At 46.7% G+C, this 16,926-nt stretch overlaps 1 protein-coding gene across 13 annotated transcripts in view; it reads right to left on the bottom strand.

The window, feature by feature from the left end:
• KALRN (kalirin RhoGEF kinase) overlaps positions 1-16,926 on the bottom strand; it is a 653,766-nt gene that overhangs the window by 207,178 nt on the left and 429,662 nt on the right. For all 13 annotated transcript variants that reach the window (XM_030884807.2, XM_030884808.2, XM_045287542.1 and 10 more), the window contains 2 exons: positions 8,406-8,475; positions 5,763-5,852 (listed from right to left, as the gene is read on the bottom strand). In XM_030884807.2, the coding sequence (XP_030740667.1) occupies positions 5,763-5,852; positions 8,406-8,475 (160 nt within the window). The remainder of the gene's footprint in view (positions 1-5,762; positions 5,853-8,405; positions 8,476-16,926) is intronic.

Raw genomic sequence — 16,926 nt, 5'->3', positions numbered from 1 at the left:
TTCAGGACCAGTGGTGTGAGTGGCGATACTGGGAGGTGGAGGGAGGGTGGGTTGGAAAGGGGTAACTGATTACAAGGATCTACATATGACCTCCTTCCTGGGGGTCGGACAACAGAAAAGTGGGTGAAGAGAGACGTCAGACAGGGCAAGATGTGACAAAATAACAATTTATAAATTATCAAGGGTTCATGAGGGATGGGGGAGTGGGGAGGGAGGGGAAAAAGGAGGAGCTGATGCCACGGGCTTAGGTGGAGAGCAAATATTTTGAGAATGATGAGAGCAATGAATGTACAGATGTGCTTTACACAACTGATGCATGTATGGATTGTGATATAAGAGTTGTATGAGCCCCTAATAAAATGATTAAAAAAGAGAAAGAAAGAAATCAAGATAAAGACAAGAGATTGAAAAGAGGGACCCAGAGCAAGGTGAGAGCACAGGGAAGGGGACCGGGAGGCTGCGTGTTCTGTTCTCATGACAGAGTACCACAGATCTTACATGTGGGAGACAGATGGGGAAAGCTCTGCTCTGGAAGAGTAACGGAAGTCTAACAGCAACATCAGAGGGTGGGGTTGAGGTTGAGGTTGAGGTGAGAGAGAGGGTGAGAGACCCAGCAGTTAGTAGGGTGTTGCAAAAGTCCAAGCGTATGAACATTGAGCGATCCTATGGCCCAGCAAGTCCGCTCCTAGGTGTACATCCCCCAGGACGAAATGCACAGGCCCACACAGTGACATGTATGCGGCAACACCACCAGCAAGTGTTCCGTGGTGGAAACCACCCAAATGCACGGCAGCTGAATGACGGACACTGTCATCCCGTGAAACAGATTTGGTCATTCGAAGGCATGAGATACTAATATACACTAGATGGGCTTGGAGAACATTATGCTGAGCAGTGTGATTCCATTATTATGACATGTCCAGAATAGGGAATGCTGGAGAGACCGGAAGTAGAAAGAAAGTTACTTCCGGCTGGAGGAGGTGAGGTGTCAGGTGGTTAATAGCAAAAAGGCCCAGGGTTGCTTTCTGAGGTGATGGAGAGGTCCTAACCCTGACTGTGCTGGCAGCCGCATAACTCTGTGAAGACACTAAAAATTACTGGATTGTGCGCTGCAAATGGGTGAGTTGTGTGGCATGTGAACTATAATCCCAATAAAACTTCGATAAAAATGACTCCAGGTGCCAAAGGTAGGCCCATGCCCTGAACCAGAATTAGTAAGAACACAGGAAACATTTTACAGGTAGACTAGATAGACTTGCTATGGGGCTGTGGAAGGGGGAGGAGGAGAGAGAATCCTACTACTAAAAAATCAAGGTTCGACGTTGGCCCAACTATCCCAGAATGCAGTGCTTTCTCTCACTCACGTGCCTTCTCTCCACAGCACTCGTTCACGGGCGAGGGGCATCTAGCTGGCAGCTTGACTCTTTGGCCAGCAAACCCTGAGCGTTTATTTGGCAGTCTGAGCGAGCGGGCGGGCACAGCTGACAAGGCACTGACGCTCTGGCCTCTGGGAAGACCCCCAGCTCTGGGAAGGAAGGCTGCAGATGGGACACTGAGGAAGGGGCTGCTCCCAGCAGCTACATCAGCCTGAGCACCCGCTCATATTTAGGGCAACAGAGTCTGGATCATGTGACCGCGTGGACTTTTCCAGGAGCATCATAGTCTGGGTTATCTTTGTAAGTATGGGTCATAAGAGGTGCCTTGGTTAAGGCCATATCTCTTTTATACAATGGGGGCCGGGCCTCAAGGAGTTGCTTCCTCGGTGGGGGACTGAGGACAGCCCTGTGATGGATAGGGTGAGGAGACCAAGGTCAAGCTTTCGGTGAAGCTTTGGCCACCAGACGGAGGGTTTGTTCTTCACCGGCCCCACCACAGGCACCGCCTGGCCTCATGTAAGGGGCCGGGGGACCGAGGGGGTGGGGGTGGGGAGAGTTTGACATATTGGTTAAAGTCACAAAAGGACCTAGAAGCAGGAATCAGAGTCGTGCAGAACTGGAAGCAAATAACCGCTAGTACGGTGACTTGCACGCTTTGGAGTCCGGCATCTCCTTTCCCCCAGCTCGCCCAGGGACAGAGGGAGGAGTGTGAAGCAGAAAAGCGCGTTGTTAACCTGCTAGCAGGCAAATGGCTACAAATGCTGTCAGAGATATGCAAAGAGAATAGGAAGGATCTGCGAGAGCAAACTGTCCACAGGGACCATGGTGTGAACAAAGATAAGAAAGCAGAAGCGGCCGTGGGCATGCTCAAAGCACTGGGCATGCAGTTCAGGAGAAGTCAAAGTAGAAACCGGGTAAAGTGCATGTAAAGCTTCAGGAAGACCCTGCTGGATACTGTCACTGGACAATCAGCTAGAAACATCCCCATGGAAGTACATTATCAATCCACGCTAACAGTGGTCCAGACATACACGATAGACCGTACATTGAGCTATCAGATTAGGATGCCCCTTTCCTGGGTTTCTCTGTAGCCCTAGACATTCTGGTTTGTAACACCCAGAACCATTCCATGTGAATGCTCCACTCTGATAAACATCAGATCTAGTTTTTCATCATGCTGGCTTCCTCCCATTCAAATGTCTTTCCTTCGCTGGGCAACAAGATGCTTGTGGAATCTTGTAGAATCACTTCTGTTGTGTGAATAACAGGCTAGGAAGATGCTCAGAGACGGTACATTTGTGAGCTTCAGTATAGGACCCACATTGGCATGTTTTTGAGTTCTCCAAGGGAGATACCTTACTATTGACTAGCAGTCAATAGCTTTAGTACTATCATCCAAAACAACAACAGCAGCAGCAGCAACAACAAAACAGGGCGTCCTCTTTAAAATCCAAGGACCTGAGAAAGCATCTCAGTACTCACGCTTCTCTTGCCGTTACAGCACAAGCCCTTGGCCCTGACAGCCATTAGGCTCAGAGGGGAGTGTTTACTAACCCAACACCCAGGACAATCTCACCAGAAGCTCAGCCGAGGGACCCATGAAGAGGGAGTTTGTCAAGTGTCTCAGGTGATTCCCATGCACAGTAAGAGTTGAAAAAAATCCCCTGAAAGGGATGTGACTAGCCTTGCTATTGGACATTGGCCGGGCAGTGGAAGTCAATCATGGAGACGTGATTGGGTCAAACGTAATGCCTTATCATTTGATCACCCTTTTGACCCATTTGAAAGTTGTTTCAGTTTTTAAAACTTTCTGCTTTCTTTTTAGTTGAAGTTTTTGTTTCATGTAGCCATTGGTTCTTATGTTTGTTTTGCTTCCCTTTGTGTTTTGTATGACTCTCTGTATATGAAATACAGGATACATACACCAGAGAGACAGTAACTGGGTTGATTATTACCTAGGTAATTACCAACTAAGTGGACCCACCCCCAGAAGACTTCATTTCAGAGGACAGCCCTGAAGCTACAGCTCAAGGAGAGGGATGTGTCTGATCAGAGGACACAGAGGCAAATGAGGGGGAAGGAAAAAAGAGTGAAGCACATCTGGCCCACCAAGCCCTGAGGACAATATTTCTGCTCCGAGCAGCCAATGCACAGAGAAGACCATAGGGCTGGCCCCACTATGAGACATGACGTTCCTCACTGACCCATAGCACCACAGGGGACAACACTGGAGGTACACGGAGGGAATTGTACCCACCCTGACCTCACCACACCTAGGGGGGGGGCGCGTGCAACAGAGCAGCAAGGGGAGCAGAGCAATGAAGTCCCCAGGGAACACCAAAAATAGACTGTGGGGCCAGGGCGTAGCACCCCATCAGACTTGACTGGTAAACACTCGTAAAGGACAACAACAGACCTTCAACTATTTATAGGCTTTTCTTTTTTTCTTCTTTTGTCATTGGCTTTTTGTTGTTGTTGTAGCTATTGTTTTATTTTCAATTGTTGCTTTGATTTGCTTGGTCTTGTGTTTGTGCATATTGTTGTCTCTGCATGCCTATCTGGGTGGGATAAACAAGCTGGAAGAGAGAACAACGGGATGACAGAGAGAGGGGAGGCGAGGGGGCGGGAGGGAAGGAAGTGGGTGTTAACAAACCTAGGGAGAAGAGAACAACAAGTGACTGATAGATGGCGAAGAGGGTGTAGGAGGTCTGGTAGGGCTTGATCAACTGAGCAGAATGATTGAAACCCAAATGAAGGCTGAACATGATAGTGGGACAAGAGGAACGTAAAAGGAAATAAGAGGAAAGAACTAGGGGACAAAGGGCATTTACAGAGGTCTAAATACAGGCATGTACATATGTAAATATATTTATATATGACGATGGGGACATAGATCTATGTACATATATTTATATGTTTAGTATTAAGATAGCAGATGGACACTGGGTCTCTATGCAAGTTCTCCCACAACACAAGAACACTGTTCTAATAATCCGGCACTCTGAGATGCTCACCTTCCCGACATGATCGCTGAAGACAAAGCCGGTGAAGAAAGTCGATGGTGCCTGGCTATCAAAAGATAAAGCATCTGGGGTCTTAAAGGCTTGAAGATAAATAAGCAGCCATCTAGCTGAGAAGTAACAAAGCCCACATGGAAGAAGCACACCAGCCTGTGTGATCATGAGATGTCGATGGGATCAGGTATCAGGCATCAAAGACCCAGAGCGAAAAATCATAATGTAAATGAGGGGGATAGTGTGGAGCGGCGGCCCAAAGCCAATCTGTAGGCAATTGGACATTCCCTTATAGAAGAAGGGTCACAGGGAGAAGATGGGCCAGTCAGGGTGCAGTATAGCACCGATGAAACATACAACTTTCCCTCTGGTTCTTTAATGCTTCCTCACTCCCACTATCATGACCCTAATTCTACCTTACAATCTGGCTAGAACAGAACATGTACATGGGTACAGATAAGAGCTGGAAACACAGGGAATACAGGACATATAAACCCCTCAGGGTCAATATTGAGAGTAGCCATACCAGAAGGGTAAGGGGAAGGTGGGAGGAGAAAGGGGGAACTGATCACAATGACCTACTTATATCCCCCTCCCACGGGGATGGAAAACAGACAAGGGTATAAAGGAAGACATTGGACAGTGCAAGACATGAAAAAAAAATTATAAATTATCAAGGGTTCATGAGGAAGGGAGGGAGGGGAAGGAAGGGGAAAAATGAGGAACTGATATTAAGGGCTCAAGAAGAAAGAAAATGCTTTGAAAACGATGATGGCAACATATGTACAAATGTGCTTGACACAATGATGGATGGATGGATTGGATAAGAGTCGTACGAGCCTCCTATAAAATGATTACCAAAAAAAAAAAATGTAGAAGCTGATGGTGTTTCTCTGCAGTGGAAATGCAAATTCTCTGCAGTTGGTCCAACTAGAATGAACTGGTTCCAAGCCTTGATCCAAACAGAGGTCTGAGGGTCTGCATTTCTAACCAGTTCTCAGCTGCTGGTGATGGTGCTGGTCTGGAGACCACCCCCTGATAACCACTGACAGAGGAGGCACGGGGAGGGGAAAGGAGGGGCCTCTGAATCAGCAGCTGCAACCTAATTGGTATCTCTAAACATATATGGCTAGCTAGTTTTGGTATGGAGGCACGGTGACCAATTTGCCTTAGCCAAATTCACTGCGCTTGATCTGGCTGGGGTCAGACAGGAGGCATAAATACTGTTTCTGCTTTGCTCCATGACGAATTGGTTTTCAGTGGCCAGTAAAGGAACATGAGCAAGAAAGGGCAGCTAAACATTCATCCTCCCAAAGCAGAGAAGCATTCCCATCCGCTCAGCAATGCTCAAGAATGGGAAGTCGCAGCTTACATCAAAGAAGGTGCCTGCGTGCTCCAGGATCAGCTGGTTGGAATCAGGCTTGTTTTTACAGTAGGTGACATACATCTGAAATTTGTCTGCCTAAAAAGAACAAAGACAATGGTAGATAAGCATCCCTCAGTTGCTGCTCTCTGGCCACTAAGCCGGAGAGCTACCCATGGGCGGTGCAGTTAAACCCTCAGATACTGATGCTTGAATTATCTGCAGTAAATGTCCTGGGCCCATGATCCCCTTGTGTACTTTGGCAGGGAGAGAAAGCTTGGGGGAAAGTGAGCTGATTTTATTATTAGCCCCTGCTGGAAAGAATCAGAAAAACCAACTTGCACACATGTGCTCTCCAGTCAGGCAGAATTAGATATTCACCCCCATTTTGAGGACCTAGCCTTATGCTCCCCATCTTGACAGTTGATAGCATTTGCTCAAACCACCCCCCCACCCCCCCAAATGAACATGAAGCACGGTCTCAGAGGTACAGAGACTTGGGCTGCAAATGCCTCCCTGGAGCACAGTTTAGAGGCCACACACAGCTACTGTCTACTGCCAGTCCCAACTACCCACAGGCAACAGGAGGGCGGGACACAGAAAAGCAAGGCAACACCTTGAATCCAGAGTTTGAACAAGGGTCTCTCTTCAGCTCAATCCCTCAGAGGATCAGACCATCAGGATCCTTAGGGTTCAGAGCAAATCCATTTCTGATTTTTCATTTTCCCCACAGCCTTCTCACTGAGTGCTCCATACACACCCTCTTCACTTGGAAGTGTGTGTGACTTGGCCATTTAGTGCCTTCAGCTCTGGGGAGGCATGCGCATCTCGGTGTCCACAGAACAGCTCTGGGATGTTCTCTTCTGAGAGAGAGCACTGCAGATGCGTGCTCATTAGAACTGCTCTAAGTACCTATGTATAGGGACGTGTCCACTTGATCCACACAAGGTTCCTATGTAGTGAGTTCTGTCCATTACCATCATTTTCACAAGAGGAAACTACAGCAGAGAGATTGCTATTGGTGGTGGTGGTGACTGTGTGTGTCAGGTCCACACCGACGTTGGCATTTCGACCCGACAGCACAGAGTGGAGCTGCCCTGTTAGACTTCCACACTGATCTTTCAGAAGCAGTCTGCCTCTTCTTTCTTCATTATGGTTAGTGGACTTTGGGTTTCCACACTTACAAAGGGGTTGAGCCCGGGCCTCCATCTCTGTGGTCTTAACAGCTGACTTTCAAAACTTGATTACAAGCTTCTTGTTTCACGCGTTCCCCGCAAGTGCACACACACTATGATGGTGAGATGTAAGAAAGACACCTTGGGGTGATTCTTGGCCACAAGTGCACACTTCGTGCAATCAATGAGGAGTTTCTGAAATCAATTTTAGGGGAGAAAGGCTGGTGGGTTGAACCTAGCTGCCACCCCATGGGACAGAGATGTGGCAGTCTGTTGCCTTAAAGATGACGACCTTGAAACTCCTACAGGTTGCTATGGACGAGAAAGAACTGCCCAGACGACAGTGAGTCAGGTGTGGTTACACCACCCAGAGCAGCATTCGTGATCTGGAAGAGGTGATCCTGCATCGTGCAGGTGGTTCCCTGTAAGGGAGAGCCATGCGCCCCCACCCTCCCCAGTGCTTATTTCATGGTCAATTTGATCTTGCTCTTCTGTATCCTGACTTTGCAAAGGATTCGTTTCTTTTATCAGTATCAATATGAGCTGAACATGGGCCCTTGTATTTAGAGAAGTAAAATGCATTAGGACAAAATGAGAGCATGCTAGGAAACAACATTAGGCTCTCATTAGAGAAACTTTCTCTGGGCGTCTGGTCTTCAATTAGAGGACAGGTTGTGGTCGTATTTATTATGTGTCAGTGGGCTAGTCAGCTTCCTAAAAGTGTTCCCATCTTTTAAATCCAACACAGGATCAAAGCCTAGCCCCCTCCATAGGCTGCTGAGAACACAATCTCTGAAGCATGAAGACATTTTCGAATGTCACCAGCCCATTTTAAACAGAAGTTAGCCTGGGGTAGTTATTAAATATGATACATCCTGGTGCTGGTGGTGGGAGAAATGTCCATGTTTAGTTGTATTTCGTGTCCTAAGTGGACTTTTCTGGAGAAATTCTGAGGCTGAGCTCAAGTAACAGAGACCGGTGTTTTAATTTATGTAGCCACCTGGCAGATTCAGCCCATTAAATTGGTCCATGACAATGACACCGAGAGAGAATGCCTGGACACTCATCTGGTTGGATAGAATTGGCGCTGAGACCCAAGGAGTGTTCTTCCCAGTTGAGGGAGAGTATGGTTAGGTGGTTTCCCAAAGTTCTAACGCCCTCACCCACATCCTGTAAAAAGAGCGCATGGCTGGAGCAGGTGTGGTCCCTTTGCCAGAATGGGTGGTCTTGTTCCACTTCCTTGCCCTCAGAGGTTTAGAAGAGCTTAGAGACCTTAAGTTGGAAGGCGGACACCATGAAAGTTCCTCCACGGACTGCTGCTCCCTAGCCCACGCATGGCCCCTCTCCACAGCCCCGGACCCTGAAGCCAGACTGGCAGTGCAGCCAAGCCTCGGGTTTGGCACTAAATAGATGGCGTCTCCAGTGCCGTTGGCACTCCTGGAAAGCATGGAACAGGAGAGGGGTTGGGGTTCATTACCCAGGTCACAAAGCAGTGTCCCACATCCTCAGGCAGCTGCTCGTACTTCTCCAACTCTTTGAGGAAGATGCTGCAAAAGAGACAGAAAGGCTGAATCAGATCTCCCTGTGCCGCTTGAACCACAGGGGAGCGCACATGGCTGCAGGGATCCTGTACTTCCACGCGCTGCTCCGCTCTGCGCGAATGATGGCGTGGCTTTCACAGACCAAAAGCAATCCCATCAAAGGTTATGTGAGACGATGAATTCGTACATCTTGGATCGAAACTAATGAAACATTATTATATGTATATGTGTTGGACCTTTAATTTTTCCAGCAACTATGGATTCCTCTTTATTGCTCAAGTAATCTAAGTAGAGTTAAAGTTGCTGTGTTTTTTAAGAAGAGAACGCAAATACTAGAAAGACCAAAATAAAACAGCATCCATAATCCCGAGGATAAGGTAGGAATGTTTTGATTTCTACACTGGCCTCCTCCTAAGTCTGGCTTACTTTCACCCACCAATAGTTAGTCTGTGCTGAAAAAAAAAAAGTATGTTCAGCTTAATGTCTTCCTAATGCAGCAGACGTCATTAGTTGAGCCAATCTAATGGGAGGAAAATCATAATATATTCCAAAGCTGAATTGCATGACTGCTGGGCTCTTTGGCAATGTGGACATCTGCCCCATTGCTCCTTTCCACGTTGATAGGTGAGGGCCGAAGGCACTGACTTCACATTAATATGGTAAATGGAGAGTGGGTTTAGGCTCAGGGAATACAAACTCTAATAAGCCAACATCATTCGAATGGAGTTTGCTTTTAAAATATACCACAGCATTTTTCTACTAAGCAATAATGGGGAGGCTGTGAGGAAAGATATATGGAAATGCAAACTGGTAGGATCGCCAGGAAGTGCAATATCAATAGCACAAATGTGTTTATCTTTTGCCTCTGTAGTCTCATTTTGGAAATTACCTACAGCGATACCCACATTGTGCAAGATGATAGATACACAAAAGTTTTCATTGTAGCGGCGGAAGATAATCTGTAGAGGACAGAATATTTAGACTATGGGACAGTCACCGTTTGGTGATGATCATCTTTCTCCCACAGTGTGTAGGAGGGTAGAGTAGCCTGAGGAACTATTAGAATGCAGTTGGGGCTTTAGAAATGCCAATGATAGTGCTAAAAATCAATTACTGATCATAATTCATGATTTCTTTTAAAAGGATTGCAGGTGACTTCTAAAGCAGAAACAGGGCAAAAATAATACAGTGTGATATAACTGCAGCCCAAACTTTGTTCAAGGCCCAAATGGAAGCATGATTCTTGTTGCAAAGGGAAGCAATCTGGCTCATCACCCTATACATATATTTATCTCACCATATATGTACATATACATTTATATATGTATACACACATGTATGTTTTTAGACACCTCTATGTGGGTTTATTTTCTTCCTCGCTGGAATACCATAGGGCCCCTTTCACAAGGAACACAAAATAACGGAATGTGGGATGTCTTCACAGTAGCTCTGCAGATGATGCTGAGAGGCTCTGCGTGGTCATTTCTCAGGCTAGCTTCAATCTAAAGCTGGGTGAAGACGCAGAGTGGAAAGCCAGTCCCGAGGCATAAGGGTAGGGCATGGCTTGACCATTTGGGGGAAGAGAACCTGATGTTCTAGCATAAGGTCTAGTGGCAGAATATGAAGTGCTTTAAAGAAGAGGGTGCTGTCAGGACCTAAGGGGAAGAGAGAGAGGGGAGACTCTGGAGGTCCCAGTGCCTGGAAGAAACGCACAGGGCTGGAGGAAACCTCTTCTTCGCACCCCGGCATCACTTCATCCCGGTGAGCATTTGTATTCTGACTCCAGCTCTGTGGTTGGCGGGTGGGCTCTCCGGCAGGCGAGGCCCAAGAAATGCTCCCGCAGCCTGTATCATGACATCCCACACAGGACCTCAAACTGGATTTTGTTTTCTGCGTTGCAAGGATAGCCACAATGACTCAGGAGAAAGTCTCTTTCCTTGTCTTATGACCAACCTCAATTGACCCTGCCACTGAAGGTTAATTTAAGCACGCGGGGAATGATAACCAACTATTTGATCAAGGAGTCAGATGTCAGACACAGCGCTGGAAATCTAATATTAACCATTCTGGCAAGTTAAGTACAGCCACACCTTGACCTCTTGAGGTTACAGCTACCAAAAAGCTATGGGAAGATGTTCCGTTGGAAAAGCCTAAAGAAACAAACACTCTCTAAAATGACTTGAACGCATCGGACCGTGTTCCCACAGCAAATGCTCTTCCATGGGTGTCAGCCATCGCTCTCTGTCTGCACACAACAAGTGCAAGTTGGAGAACCAGACTTCATCCTCTGCCCCAAAGTGTCTTCCATCGCCTCACTCTGCTCATCTTTCAACAATGACCTTGGGGGATTGCTGGCACCCAGTCGACACGGCATAAGCACGGTTCTCCAGGATCAGTGGTTTCCAGTCTTTAGGAGCTCATACACCCTCTGATTAATAGGAGGACCTCACGTCCTTTCCTACTCTGGGAGATTGAGCGCTCAGGGCCTGCTCTCCACCAACTCCCTGCTGAAAACCTCTATTAGGTGACCTTCCCTGAAACCACATCTCAGCAGGTCTTAGGGGAATCCCAAGGTCATAATTGTGCACACTTGGGAACTGCTGGACTTAGCTGGTTTCTTTACTCTAGGACTTCCAAACTCTTATGATATGATGATATACATTATAAATCTCTGAAATACATGTAAGCAGGCAGTGCTTCCCAAATCTTTCTGTGCATAGTACATTGGGGGGGGGGAGAGAGGGGGCATAGCAGACTTTCTTCCAAAGATCACCCTTGGAGACACCAAACTTAGTGGCTGGCCCCCCGTCTTTGGTTGGGCAACACCCTCTGGGGCGAGGACCTCAGCGTGTGCATTTTTAAAGAAAAGTCCCCAGGTTATTCCAGGGCAGCCAGGCCACAGACTGGCATTAGATTGTAGTGTGCTTACAGCTGATATATCGTACATGGTCTCTTTGTCATTAATCAAAAGAGAAAAGGTGGGAATTAAACAATTAAAAAAGCAAGACAATTATTTAACTTGTGCCAGGAGTACTAAATCCTCAGGTTCACCACCACCACCATGTAATTGTTGAAGGTAAGTGGCGATATTCAACTCTGTCGTTTTTAAAAAATTTTCAGCTTAAAAAGATGAGAGATGATGTAAGTTTGATTGATACCATTCTGTCTGTTTCAAATGAACATGATGAGTTCATGTGAAGGCAGAGTAGCTCCCGACATTCTCTACAAACCATGACACAGTCCGCCTCCGCTGTCCTACGGCAGCTTTCCCCGCTCCTCCTCCATCTCAGTCAAATGCCTCATCAATATGGAAGGATGAGCAGAGACGGTCCTTGAAGCTTTGAGGGGTGTGGGGGTCTGGAAGTCTTTCAGCAACGAATGGAGTTCTTAGAGAAGCGTCAAGATCTACGCACTGTCGTGGGTCCGCTAGACGACGGTGTCGGACTGTATTAGGCAGTGACTTTCTGCGGGACATGCTCTGCTCTGCTTTGTCTCGAGTCCTGGGAAATGACGCCTTTAGCGCTCTGTTTATAAGACTGCTTACTGAGCTTTGCCATCAAACAGTACAGACCTAGCTCCATTCTGAAGGCGACCTCAGTCGTCTCCTTATTTCGTCTGCAGGCAGGTTTGCTCTCTAGCTTTGCTGCCTACAAGGAACTGTGTCCTTAACCAAGCCGCTCATAATCTTGTCCCACCTCTTACACCTGCATTTAAGAGGAACATCTGATGTCTGTGTGGAAGGTTAGAGGTGGTGGCAGGGGAGCTACGGCAAGGGGGGAAATAGAGGCAGTGGAGTGGATACTGCCCAAATAAAACTGGAGGTCGGGTAGGGAGAAAGGTACCAGGCTCACTTACTTTCCAGAAGTCTGACGCTGCTTCCATCATCTGGGATGTTGCTGGGCTACAAGTAAGTTTGAGATCATTCCCAAAGAAGCCATTAATGACTGGACAGGTTCACAGCCTGCTCACACGAGGCGGAGGCTGCTGGTTAACAGGCTGGGGCAGCTGTGAAGTCGATGAGGATTCCGGCCGTGCACTTGGGAAAGGTACTAGGTTATGCACAGAGCCGTTTTGGCACAGGCAAGTCGCACGGCTGTGATGAGAATCACCTGGCTCTGTCCCTTCCCGTCACCCCAGAGTCTCCAGCCATGGTCAGAGACGCTGAGAAAGGTGGGCCAGGGCGGAGCCCACACAGCTTGCCCCACTCTCAGCTCCCTGGCTGCATTGGGACTGGTGGAATATGTTTTACCAATATTTCCTAATTTTCTCAAATTTATGTGATTAGATGATGAACATATTTTCTCCATTGACGCCTATATTCCAGTTGTTATAGTAAAACAAATACAATACATTCACCTTGCATGTCATGGTGGCCCTGTCCATTCATGTGCTGCTTTGCCATAAGGCACGGAGCTACACAGCTGGGTAGCAACCACCACCAAGCTCACTGTCATTGAGTGATCGCCACTCAGAGCGACCCCGAACGGCCCTGTGAGTTTCCGAGACTAACTCTTTTCAGGAGTAGAAAGCCCGTCTTTCTCTGGAAGAAGGCTGTGGTCTGGAACTGCTGACCTTACACGTAGCAGCCCACCGGCTACACCCCCAGGGCTCCTGAAGCAACGAGTGTGGGAACCGTAGTGAACATCATTTTGACACGTGCACATTCGATTTTTAACATCTATTTTGTTTCAGGCCTTCCCTGATATCTGTAATCAGTACCGATGATGTCGGGTTACTGGAAAAAGCAGCAGCACCTTGTCTAGGGCCCTGCTGATGGGCTGTGAAGGTCAGCGGTCGTTTTATACAGTGTGGCTTTTGGGACCAAAGAAAGTTCACAATACGTGTCCCTCATCTCATGCCTCCGTCTCCCAATTGTGAGGACTTGCTTTTAGTCTGGCTGGCCCATGGACTCGTTTTCATAAAGCAAGGGATTATCTTGGAAGGTTCTTGGCTTATTATGAGGTTGTTTTTAATTATTTTATAAAACAGGATTATCTTGGAAGGTTTCTTCGAGGTTTTCCCATTTAGTCATTCTACAAGTTCTGTACATAGGATACAACGAATACCAAAGGCATTTAGTGCAGGGCAAGTGTATGGAATCGGGTCATAGTGATGATGCATTATGTAGATAATATGTGTCCCATAGCAAAGGGTGTGTGGGAGGGGGTGGGCGAGGCATGAGGAAAGAAGAGCCCCTGGCAGGGTGGCCTTTCAGCCTGCACTTCATGCTTGTCACCACTGAGTGGAGCCAGGTCCTTGACCTGCAGAGACTGATCAACGCACTGTTTCAGTGGGTCCCCACATCATTGTAGACTGTGGCAACCAGCAGTTTTTAAAAAGGGGGAGAGTGTGGAGGAGGAGAAGGGAGAAAAAGTTGAATAAGACAAACTATGAGAATGTATCATCCATAGTGATATACTAAAAAAAAATTCTCAATTTATTTATTTATTTCATATTAGGATATGCATTTTATTATGAGCATCTATGTGTCTATTTATCTATTCATTCTTGTTCATTTCAACTCATGATAGACCCTGTGGGCTACAGAGTAGAGTTGAGCTCTGTAGGGTTGTCAGTGGCTGATCTTTTGGCAACTGATTACCAGCTCAGGTTTATAAAGACAATAAAGGGCAATACTAATGAAAACTAGGGGACCGAATGAAGTGTTTATTTTACAGAAATAACTCGTGACAGTGTTGTCACCACAGAACCCCATCCAAAGTCAGGGACGATGTGTAGCTATGAAGGGAGAAGCTGAGATCTAGCTGAAGCTAGTGAGGATTTTAAACAAATAGCTGTCCTCACCAAAGCTAAACATCGAATAATTCGAGGAAATTGTAAACAACGATTTCCCTGAATTTCTGTATTAACCAACCCATTAGGAAATGAACGTATTCAATATTTACCTATGACTACAAAGGTCCTGGAGGCAGACAACAAGCACTCATGCCTACACACACTAAACAAAGCTTGGCTGCCATCTTTTAAAATGACCCCATTGAAAAGGATCAGTACAAACTGGCTGAGATATTGAAAACATTCACCCCATCAACCCTTGGTCTAAGGCTCTAGGTCCTCATGTTCCATTTCCCGAGAGACTTGGCTCCTTCGGTTATCCGGGCAGTGCCACTCTCAAGCTCTCTCTCCTTGAATCCACATTCCTTTCTTCCCTCCTCCCTGGTCCCCTTCTCAGAAGCAGCATGAGCAGATGGCCGGAGTGAGGCTCCAGAATGGACAGGAATGTGGTTCTTTATCAGATAACACTGAACTATGACTTTGGAAACACTTGGTATATAAAAAAAGAACTTTGTACGTTTAGTAGAGTATAAAGCAGCCGTGGCAGTGAAGTATTCCTGAAGAGCAGACAGGTGTTCCTGTTAGGACTCCCAAGAAGCCCCTTCACCTAGAAATGCAATGATTCACTGGTGGGCATGGGGAGGGGGGCAGCAACACAACAACAACAATAACAACAACAACAACAGATCTCATTGTTTTTCCCTGTATCAAGACTCACACAAACAAGAGGTTAAATTAGGACTTAGATGGCAATAACCTTCAGCCTACAAAGTGGGATACTATTTTTGCTTCACCATCCATCCACAAATATTTACCAAAAGTTTTACTACTAACTGCAGTGAAAGACAGTCTTTTATGGAGTTCACCATTCATGTATTTTCAAAGTTGGTCAACTGCCTTCCTGAGTCTTATTTACTAGAGGTTTGAGAAGTATTGTGTTTCTCCATCCATCAAAACTTATAAAGCACAAACTGAGAGCATATAAATAAAGCAAAGCCTTAGCCTCCTTAGGACTTTGGGGGATTAATATACAGCTTAATTTGGGGCAATAATCCCTTAAGTTGTTGTACTTTAAAACAGTATTACATGTTGGTGGACGGCTTTTCAATGCATTGCAGAGGTCCCCGCTTTTTCATACAGAATTATCAATTACAGCTATCACGCATGAGGCCCTACAGTGGGATAGGGTTGCTGGTACCAATCCTGAGCAGCTCTTGACTGCTTTGATCTTTTGTTCTTTGAACTTTGTTTATTTTTCTCTCTGGCATTATTTTAGGTGGTTGGTATCAAATGACATGCTGAAGGTCTTGATTCGTACCTGCTGTTTCTGAACGACTAAAACTAAAAGCCAAGCTCACTGAGAGTCAATTCTGACTCAGAGCGATCCCATAGGACAGGGAAGATCTACTGAGGCTGTAACACATTAAAGTAGAAAGCCTTGTATTTCTCTCTGACTAGCTCCAAACCAAACCAAACTCACTGCCACTGAGTCACTGCTGACTCACGACGACCCCCTGCGGGTTTCTGAGACTGTAACTGTTTACAGGAGTAGAAAGCCCAGTCTTTCTCCTGAGGGGCTGCTGGTGGTTTCGAACTGCTGACCATGTGGATGGCAGGCCAACATGTAAAACCACTATATACGCAGGGCTCCCTAGAGGTTTCAAACTGCTGACCTGGTGGACAGCAGCCCAATAGGTGCCCATGGTGCCACGTTCTGAAGTACTGAGGGCTTGGAACCAAATGACCCAGAAGTAAAGCAGGTTTGAGGCAGGGTGGAAAGAAGCTGCTCTGGAGAGTCTCTGCGGTGCTCTCTAGATTTCCACAGATTTGGTACGAATGTCGGGAAAGTGAGGCTGGTTGGCTAAATCCCAGAGCTCACAAATCATAAAGGTAAAGCAACAGGAGCTTACTATTTACCACTTGGATGCCTTCTCAGATCTTCTGGTGAGATGGAATGCTAAGGACCCAGATGAAGACAGCACTGGGGGCAGCGGTCGAGAGGAGTTTTATTGGGATCTTAAGTAGCTTTATTGGGATCTTACTAACAATAGGCATGAAGAGAGACTATTTTGATGTTTGAACGCCTCTGAAAGACATAACGAGAAGATCAACAGCATTTGTGGAACAAGAATAAAAAGTTTTTAAAAGATTGGGAACTTTTCCTGCGTGTCCCAGAAAATCAGGTGGTTGTCAGCCGCCTCCCCACTCAAGAACGTACCATACTAATAATCTGACAAGGTCAACATGTCAAGGGAGCTACATATTTTAGGTGCTTTTCTTAAAACTGGTGCAATTTGATGACATGACATGGGGCTAATGATCAGGAGTTTCCAGGAGAAGCGTGACTCAGAATCCTTAATTTAGACTTTCCCCAGGATTCTTAGACACAGTTTTAGCTGGCCTCTTAGTCACTCTCAGCACAGGACGACACGTAGGCCTCGTTTGTTAGAGCTGGGCTGCTCACGATGGCCAGTTCGGACCACTATGGCTCTTTGAACGTGACTCTGCCAACACTGGAAATGCAGATGCACTAGCCACATCTCAGAGGAGCCCCGGATGCACACGGGTGACGGGCTGGGCTGTGACCTGCAAGGTCGGCCGTCCGAGACCACCCGTCACTCCGCAAGAGAAAGCTGGGACTTTCTACTCCTGAAAACGTTG

This window comes from Echinops telfairi, unplaced genomic scaffold (genome assembly GCF_000313985.2).
Source record: "Echinops telfairi isolate 266 unplaced genomic scaffold, ASM31398v2 ScPeMD7_17;HRSCAF=63, whole genome shotgun sequence".
Lineage (NCBI taxonomy): Eukaryota > Metazoa > Chordata > Mammalia > Afrosoricida > Tenrecidae > Echinops > Echinops telfairi.
This window is presented reverse-complemented; position numbering and strand designations above follow the sequence as displayed.